Source organism: Balaenoptera musculus, chromosome 14 (assembly GCF_009873245.2).
Source record: "Balaenoptera musculus isolate JJ_BM4_2016_0621 chromosome 14, mBalMus1.pri.v3, whole genome shotgun sequence".
In the NCBI taxonomy this organism is placed as follows: domain Eukaryota; kingdom Metazoa; phylum Chordata; class Mammalia; order Artiodactyla; family Balaenopteridae; genus Balaenoptera; species Balaenoptera musculus.
Genome location: NC_045798.1, coordinates 16,653,130 through 16,662,833, shown reverse-complemented (window position 1 = coordinate 16,662,833; position 9,704 = coordinate 16,653,130). Strand labels below are relative to the sequence as shown.

General features: G+C 48.1%; 1 protein-coding gene across 1 annotated transcript in view; it reads left to right on the top strand.

The window, feature by feature from the left end:
- Nucleotides 1–587: 587 nt before the first annotated feature.
- The window catches only part of ALDH2 (aldehyde dehydrogenase 2 family member), a 29,934-nt gene continuing 20,817 nt past the window's right edge, over nt 588–9,704 (top strand). The window contains exon 1 of the mRNA XM_036823823.1: nt 588–765. Within this exon, the coding sequence (XP_036679718.1) occupies nt 646–765 (120 nt within the window). The 5' untranslated portion in view covers nt 588–645. The remainder of the gene's footprint in view (nt 766–9,704) is intronic.

Sequence of the window (9,704 nt, the reverse complement as noted above, 5' to 3'; positions counted from 1 at the left end):
ACACAACTCAGGTGTCCCATCTCAAGGCCTTGCCCTTGCTGTTCCTCCCCCTGCAATGCTTCCCGTAGTCACAGGACCTTAACAATTCAGGTCTCACGTGTCAATTCCTGACCAAGGGATTTAAAAGCAGTGCCCTCCGCCCCAACTACCTCTTCACCCTATTCATTTCCTTCACATCCCTTATCACAATCTGAAATTACCTCGTGTTTGGTTTAAGGTTGGCCTCTCCCACTAGAGTGTAAGCCCCCTGAAGTCAGGGCCAGGGTCGCTTCGGTTCTTGCCTGTACACATTAAGGGTTCAGGCACACAGTAGGGGTTCAGCCAACGTGCGGTGAACTCGCCCGATCCTGACATTCTACACCCGCGGCGCGCCACGCGTGGTGCAGCGCCGGGCCCGCAGGAGGATCAACCTCGATCACCACCCGCCCCCTCCGCGGGCGCGCGCGTATTGCGGCGAGCGGCCGAGCGGCAGCCTCGCCTGGGGCGAGGGGAAGGCGCGGGTACGCCCCCGGGCCCCGCCCCACGCCTGCCCATTGGCGGCCGCGCCGGGGGCAGGGAGAGGTGGCGCACGCAAGCTGCCCGCCCGACCGTCCTTCCAGTTCAAGCCGCCAGGGCTCCGCTCGGCACTCCAGCTCGATCCTCGGTATGTTGCGCGCAGTTGTGCTCGCCGCCGCCCGGCCCTGGCAGGGCCTCCGGCTGCTGTCGGCCGCCGCCACCCCGGCCGTGCCGGCCCCCAACCAGCAGCCCGAGGTCTTATACAACAAGGTGAGGCCGCCCCAGCGCTTTGTTCTCTGGGGACGGAGGCCGCCGGGTGGGGAGGGACTGGATCTCTTCGGGCCTCAGTTTATCCAGCTGGGACTCGAGGGGTTTGCTGCAGTTGCTGTTTCCGCACCCCTTCCCTGCCTGCGAGCAGTTTGGCCCCTTCGCCGCCCCTGACACCTCGGTTCCATTACCCAGCTGTGACTTTGGCCACTTATTTGTCTTGTCTGGCCGCTGCCCGTTTTCCGGGTTCCATCCCCCGCCCCCTCCCCCACCCCCAGTCGTCCTCGGCTTTTGGGCCTTAGTTGTCCTGTGTCTGCGCAGAGTCTTCACGACATCACCCACCCAGAGGACATGTCCATTTACGACCCTCTTTGCAGGAACAGTTTTGTCTTTTCGTAGTCTTTTATCCCTTGACTCGTGCTCTCGTCCAAGAACGTCCAAAAGGAAAAACAAAAAGGAGTACTTTTCAGCTAAGGTTCACCAGTTCGCCAAGGGAGAGGCCAAGGCCACGGGCCGGCCGCTCGGCCTTCTGGCACTTCCACTGCTGGGAACTGGGAAAGGGTGGAGACCTTCGCTACAACAGCGCAATCCCCAAATGGTGTCTGTACCTTCCAAGGATCTTTCTTTGGTCAAAGAAAGGAGGGACTTTCCAGGATAACATTGACTCCCAGTAGCTGATTTCTTGCTCAACCAGGACTTGGGAATATTTTCTCTTTTGATCTTTGAGTTTGGGTAAAGTGCTGAAAGTCACAGAGAAGGAAATTGGTTATGAGAGTCCATTTTGTTTGTGCAAGAAGTGTAGTTGCTGCCCTTCTCTGAGCTTCAACTTCTATAAAGTGGGAAGGGGTCAGAGGGTGAGCACAGGGGTTCATACACCACGTGGGCACTTAACAGGAGTAACAGCTCATATTCTCTGTGCACCTCCTTTGCACCTGTCACCAGTCTAACCATTTACCTGTTGTGCCGTTTAATCCTTAAACAGCCCGGTGAGGTAGGTACTGTGATTATCTCCATTTTACAGATGAAGAGACTGAGTTACAAAGAGGTTTAGTGAGTTACCCAAAGACTCAAGTCAGCGGCAGAGTTGGGGTTCACATCTAGGCTCCCAAGAGTAAGCCGATAACCAGAATCTTCCATGGTACTATTGTTGCAACTCTGGGTGGGAATAAAGGGGTCACTGCTGATTTAGGATGCTGTAGAGACGGCCCCTGGCTGGCTGCTTTCAACAGGGGACCTGCTTGTCTGGTCAGGAGCTCGGCTGCAAATCTGCACAGAGACAGTGGGTAAAGGCACATCTGTGTGATTTAAAGGGTGTTACAAGTGGTCATTTGCAAGGGAATAAAAACAAAAGATAAAATAAGATGCCCTTTGCATAACACAAGCCAAAAAGGCAGCAGCTGCTGCTCCTTAGGCTGCTTAAGGAGGAGTTCATGCTTGAAAGACTTGAACATCAAGCAGAAATATCCTCAAGGGAAAGGCAGCAGCATCACAAGCCTTTGTGGCCACAGGATCTGATTAAGATCATCCTCCTTTGTGCTCATGTGGAGGTGAGGAAACAGGGTCCAAACGTGCACACAGCCCTGGTAGATAGCACGAGTCCTGGTCTCTAGATTTAGTTCATAAGGTAAGTTGGAGCAGAGTGAAATCTTCCTGCAGCTGCTTTTCTTTATCAGATTTTTTTGAGATCATAAAAGTAACCCTTGGACTTACCTGGTGGTCCAGTGGTTAAGACTCCATGCTTCCACTGCAGGGGGCCCTTGGTTCGATCTAAGATCCCACAGGCCACGCAGTGCAAGAGAAAAAAAAAATGAATGCTATTAAAAAAAAAAAGGAACCCTTGCTCACTGTATACAAATGAAGAAGTAAAACTTCCCGAATACCCCGTTGCACTCCCTTCAAGAGCACTGTTAACTGGTAGGTCTGTGATCTTGCAGACTTTTTCTTTGCATCTGTGTGTGTGTGAGAGCATGGACAAGTGAGCATGCACCAGGTTTTTTTGTTTTTACTTAAATGAGATCCTGGCACTTACTGGTCTGAAGCTGTCTCATTGAACAATGTATCTGGATTGTCTTCCTAAACCAGTACATTCAGATCTTATTTATTCTTCCCAGGGGTTGCAAAGCAATATGCATGAGCAATCCACACTCTGCTGGAACAGGCCCCTTTTAAAGCTTCTTGGGCCATTTTCAGTGTTGAGTTGTTGCAATACCTGATGGCAAGAATGCCAAGGTCTAATCCTAACATTTTGAGTCTCTTACCAGGGGCTCTAGGTACAAACTAGATCATATGCCTGGACATTTCCTTGGGGATTATTGATTCCTTGATGTTCAGTGAACTGTTCTGGAGTCTGGAGTTTCCCCAGAAGGAGCTGTTCCAGGCTTTGAAGTTACTTCTGTAGGCGCTGGATTTTCTCACCCAAGGGTATTTGGGGGAATGTTGCATTTCAAGCTTTTTGGGTCTCTCCTTGAAGAGGGGGTGGCACAGGCAATAGGTCTTTTCCTTCCCACCTCTATTTCATAACCAGAAGAGTCTATAGAGTGGGGTGGTTTGGTCAACCTTCCTGGGATCCTCCTGCCTCTACTTGTCCTGGGTGGAGCTACAGGGTTGGGGGAACTTCTTTGTTGGGTTAGGGAGATTACAGGACAAGTTCCTCCCCCACTCACCAGCAGGGACCTGTATGGGGAGCTGATGATGGCCAGGCTTCATGAAGATCAACATTTCTCAGCCTTGGTGGGTTTCAGGGACACAGCTCTGTCAAGGAAACTGATTTTCATTTTTCATTCCTTTTTTCTTCCCTGACTTGGAGAGTAATTAAGATCTGGAAAGACAACTCAAAGGAAAACTCAAGGGAGTGTGGTTTCAGCAGAGTAATTCCTCTGGATGAGGTGTGACTAATACTTTTCATCTTCAGCATCACCAGTTCATGTTGGTTGATAATAATAATGAAGATGAGAAAAATCACTGGACACTATTTCACTCTCTGGACTCAGGCTGCCTGTCACTCAGTAACATCAATCCGGGCAGGTTCACTCATTCAAAAGACACCTCAGCACCCCCAATTCCAACCAACAAAACAGGCTAGAATTCCTGATCATGGGAAGCTTGCATCCTGGAAGACAAGCGAAATCCATAGTATGGAGCAAGCTGATCGATCGGTGCTATGGAGAAAAATAAGGCAAGGAAGGAGGGATATGGAGGGTGGTACAATTACTTAACTCTGTACCTTAGCTGCTACATCTGTAAAATGGGGTAAAAATCCCGTCTACATCATATGGTTGCTGTCAGGATAAAAGGGAGGCATCCTTGCACAGTCCTTAGCAAGTGCCTGGCTCATGGCTTCTTGCACCTCCGTATTTACTGCAGCCTTAAATAGGAGATAACAGTGATGCTGTTGAGCTTACAATATATTGGTGATATAACTCCATTTTATGCGGGCACTGTTGTTAGTTGTAATTTGTTTCCTGGAGGGCTGTGCTAGGTTGCAGTAAAGTTGAATGGGAGTTTGGGGTGAATTAAATTTGTGTCTTGGGAATTCCCTGGCAGTCCAGTGGTTAGTTCTCTGCGCTTTCACTGCGAGGGTTCAATCCCTGGTCGGGGAACTAAGATCCTGCAAGCTGCGCCTTGTGGCCAGGAAAAAAAAAAAAAAAATTGTGTCTCTATTCTTAACCTCTTGACCACAACATTCAGGAACTAAAGAGAAAACTGACAAAAAGAGAATTAAAAAAGGATCTCCTTATATAGAATTTTCTGATTCCAATAGTAATACATCCTCAGTACAAAAAGTCAAGCATTACAGAAGTATGTGAGGTGGAAACTCACTGGACATATACATAGGCACATATAGATGTTCATTGATGCATATTAGCAAAAACCAAGAAATAAGCCAGCCTGCCTTCCATGGGGAAATAGATGAACAACATATGTTACAGCTATAGGAAAGAATAATTCTGTGCACGCAGTAGTTAAAGGAATTAGCTGGAGCTGTATGAATAATGGATCTCAAAAACAATGTTTCAAGAGGGGAAAATGTCTAGCACTCTGAGTGATGTGAAACTAATTAAAATTATCAAAACAGACTTTCTATCAAATGTGGATAAACATAGCTCCATATAAATGGCTGAAAATGTCCTGGAAGGAAAACGCTCCTTGGCGTGAGGGCAGGGCTGCATAGGGAATCTGCTTGTGGGCAGTGATTCAAGGGGACTTTAAATGTTTTATTTCTTTAAAAATAAGTGGCCTATAAGCTAATATAAAAACGAAAAAGAAAAGAAAAACAGTCCTCTGATATCCCACCCCTGCAGATAATCACTGCTAACAGGTGGTATATACAGAATAGGAGTTTGATTTATCTTGTTTTCCTTGAGAGATTCTTATGGAATGAGCCAAAACCTGTGTTGGGCTAAGCAGTGGTTTGGAATGGCTGTGTGCTGAATGAGTCAAGTGACATATCTCCACACTGATCACGTTGCTTTTATTGCTTGTTTAGGAGTTTTAAGATCCTTTGTAGAAATAATAGAAAGTCCAGGAATGTGAGACCAAAGGCCCTGGGGGATGAGGAAAGAATGTTCAGGGAGACATTCTGGGGGAGATGGCTGCCCTTGGCCTTAATCCCAAACTAATCCCGAGGTACCTAAATGATTGGATAAGTGTGAATGTGGTGGCATTCCATGTTTATCCTGAACTTCTCTCCTTATGATCTGTTTTCTCTTAGACATAAATTACCCAACTGCCACTGAAAAAGCAGTTGCCAGCAGGATTCACCCCAGGATAGAAAGCCACAGCATTTCCTCACTCCTTAGGGAAAATAACATATTCCAGGGGTGTAGATTTCCTAGGTAACAGATCCCTAATTCTTTCATGCATCAAAGCTTGAAAATAAAGTCTTTCTAGAATGGGTCCTGCGTCTGTAAATTGGAGCTGCTGAATGGCATTTAACCTTTTTTGGCGACCTTGGGCAGATTATGACTGTCCATTGCCATGGGGTGGAGGTGGCACTAGAATATCACTCTGTCCTCGCTTTGGTTAAGACTCCTCTCCAGGGTCCTGCAGTCCTGCTCCCAGCTCTACTGTCCCTGCCCCAGCTTCTCACCCCTCCCCACAAGTTTCTGTTTGCAGTTCCTCATCCGCAGGGGCCTGGAATAGAAGATACCCGAGGAAGCCACGGATCATGTTATCCTCCAACTCAGTAATTGTAAATATGGTAACCTGCCCCAGCTTTGCAAAGATGCATGTCTAAAGATGTTTGCTGCAGCAGCACTGTCAGGAATACAGGCAGACCTCATTTTATTGTGCTGTGCATTATTGCACTTTGTAGATACTGCGTTTTTTTACAAATTGAAGGTTTGTGGCAACCCTGCATCGGGCGAGTCTATTGGCACCATTTTCCCAACAGCATTTGCTCACTTCCTGTCTCTCTGTCACATTTTAGTAATTCTCACCATATTTCAAATCCTCCACCAGCAAAAAGATTACGACTTGCTGAAGGCTTGGAGGATAATTGGCACTTTTTAGCAATAAAGTTTTTTTTTTAATTTTGTTTATTTATTTATCTATTTTTGGCTGCATTGGGTCTTTGTTGCTGCGCACGGGCTTTCTCTAGTTGCGGCGAGCGGGGGCTACTCTTCATTGTGGGGGCTTCTCTTGTTGTGGAGCACAGGCTCTAGGCGCGTGGGCTTCAGTAGTTGTAGCACGTAGGCTCAGTAGTTGTGGCTCACAGGCTCTAGGCGCAGGCTCAGTAGTTGGGGCGCACGGGCTTAGTTGCTCTGCGGCATGTGGGATCTTCCCGGACCAGGGCTTGAACCCATGTCCCCTGCATTCGCAGGCAGATTCTTAACCACTCTGCCACCAGGGAAGCCCCAGCAATGAAGTATTTTTAAATTCAGGTATGCACATTGATTTTTTTTTTTTGGACCTTTCTGGCATTTTTTTTCCAAATTTTTTTTAAAAATTTTTATTTATTTATTTATTTATTTATGGCTGTGTTGGGTCTTCATTAATTAATTAATTAATTAATTTTTGGCTGTGTTGGGTCTTCCGTTTCTGTGCGAGGGCTTTCTCTAGTTGCGGCGAGTGGGGGCCACTCTTCATCGCGGTGCGCGGGCCTCTCTCTGTCGTGGCCTCTCTTTTTGCGGAGCACAGGCTCCAGAGGCGCAGGCTCAGTAGTTGTGGCTCACGGGCCTAGTTGCTCCGCGGCATGTGGGATCTTCCCAGATCAGGGCTCGAACCCGTGTCCCCTGCATTGACAGGCAGATTCTCAACCACTGCGCCACATCGATTTTTATAGATATCATGCTATTGCACCCTTAATAGACTGTGGTATAATGTAAACATAACTTTCATATGCACTGGGAAACCAAAAGATTCATGTGACTCCCTTTATTGCAATACTTCATTGCGATGGTCTGGACTGAACCCAAAATATCTCTGAGGTCTGCTTGCAGTGAAAACGTTTCCTAAAAGCGCATTTGTAGGACATGATTAAATAAATTGCGGTCCGTTAGTTTTGAAGATTGCTATGTTGCTTAAAATAATGAGGCAGATATGCCTGTGGAATAACGTCCAAGATAAACTTACTCATAAAAAAGCAAGTTACAGAATAAAAGTCCATGATTGGACTTCCCTGGTGGTGCAGTGGTTAAGAATCCACCTGCCAGTGCAGGGGACACAGGTTCAATCCCTGGTGTGGGACGATCCCACATGCGCAGAGCAACTAAGCCCGCGTTCCACAACTACTGAGCCCGTGTGCTGCAACTACTGAAGCCTGAGCGCCTAGAGCCTGTGCTCTGCAACAAGAGAAGCCACCCCAATGAGAAGCCCGCGCACCGCAACGGAGAGTAGCCCTCGCTCACCGCAACTAGAGAAAGCCCGTGTGCAGCAATGAAGACCCTACACAGGCAAAAATAAATAAATTTATTTAAAAAAAAAAAAGTCCATGATCCCCACTGAGAATGGACACTCCCCACATCTGTCCCATTCCCTCCAGGACCCCAGCACCAGTGCAGGTCCTGGCACACAGCAGGTGCAGAACCCAGAGCCCCCGTCTGCTCTCCTCCACCCTCACTCTGCAGCCACGGGGCCCTTTTGGTTCCTCGTGTCCCCAAGCCCCTGCCTCAGGCAGCCCCTCTGGTCCTCACTGTTGCCTGTTTGTTTCTGCTTCTCTCTTCATTTGCTTGTTGATCATGTCTCTCCTCCCGGGACTTTGGTTCAACAAGCCAGGACTTGGCTGTTTCACTCAGTGCCCAGCATGGCAATGGCACTTGGTTAACACTTAACCACTGCATGGATGAGTGAATCCAACTTTTATAAAATGCAGTGAGATGTATTTATTAAAATGTAGAGAAAATAGAGCATTTTGATGGAAAAGCTCTATGAGTTTTGCCAGCAGTCCAGATTCAAAGTGTCAACTTCTGATGCCATGAGGCTGTCTGTCTCTCTGCTTCTAGAAACTAATGGGGAAGTGTGAGCCCGGTAGGACCCCCTCCCAGGGTGAGTGAGTTAACATGTTATCTAAGTTAGGCGTTGGGTTTCTGGCCGAGAGGTTATGAAGCATTCGGCCTAGAGTCCACTCTTGTGTTTATTCAAGATAAGTCACTATGAAACTCTCCTCACTTGAAGCAGAACTTTGGCAGAGGCTCAGTATGAGAACGGTTCTCACCCTAGCTCCCCCTCCCCAAGGAGGGCACCACTAAAGTCTGGCTGTAGGAGAAAGGAAGTGGGAACTCTAAACAGAAGGAAGATTCCAGGTTCCTGCAAACCCCAGCTTATCCTATTAGTTAGAAGGGAGGATGGACTGTTGAAAATTCAACAGTGGAGAGTGACTCAACAAATCCAGGGCATTGAGAGGCAGACAGGGGCCAGGGAGTGGTCCTTCCAGGGTCCTAGACTAAGATCAGGGGATGGTGTGGGCCCCGCCCAGTGAGAAAGGGGTGAGGACCTGGGGAGTTTAACCAGACTGGCCCACTCTCCGCTTCATACTTCCTGATCTTTGTAAAATAACAACGAAAACTTTTTCAGGATAAACTAATTTAGTATGCTGCTGTGCAGGTATCTGGAGTAATGTACTGACTGTGGTGGTGAGACACACTGTGTGTGGGGTCCTGGCTTAGGAGCTTACACCCCTCGTTGAATATAGTCCTCACATTTAAGCCCCCGGATGTGTCATCCCCAGAAACTGATGAAGCATCTGGAAATGAAGGGATTGGCCCCAAGGTCACAGCTTGTGAGGGGTAGAGCCAAGATTCAAACACATGTCTGTCTGGCTTAGAGGCTGGTGCTTTTTATAGCACCCATAATAAAAACTCAAAATCAAACTTGCAGCAGGGCAGTTAAGTAAACCATAAAGATGGAGATTAGGAAACAAGAGTTCTGACCTCCTCAAAGGCAGACATGGGCTCTGACTGGAGTCTGGAGTTGGGGGGAAGAACTGGGCAAAGAGCACAGGCCTTGGAGTTCTGAAGACCTGGGTTCAAATTCGGGCTCTGCTCTCACTGCTGTGTGACCTTGAGCAGGTGGCTTGACCTCTCTGTGCCTCAGTGTCCCCCAACTGTAGAGAGGATGCAGCTCACCTAGGTTTGCTATGAGGTTTAAATGGGAATGATCCAGTAATGGAAAGCTTGTGGTACAGGGGCTGCCGCATAATGAGTAGTCAGGAACAGTCAATAGCCATTTCCATGACATGCAGGTGATGGGTAGAACATTCACATGGTACCAGGTGCTGACATCTTGGTCAGCAGAAGGGAACATTACAAGGCCAGCCAGGCTCACCCCCACCCACTGAGGCCTGCCTCTCTCTGTAGCTGACCTCCTCCTTAAAGTGCTTCAGTGAATCGGTGGGTGTGAGGCTGTGAAACCTGAGCCTGCACTCAGGGTGGCAATGGGAACAGATGTTTGGAGTGGTCACGGGCTGTGTGCCAGGCTCTCCTCCTTCCTCCACGGGTTTTATC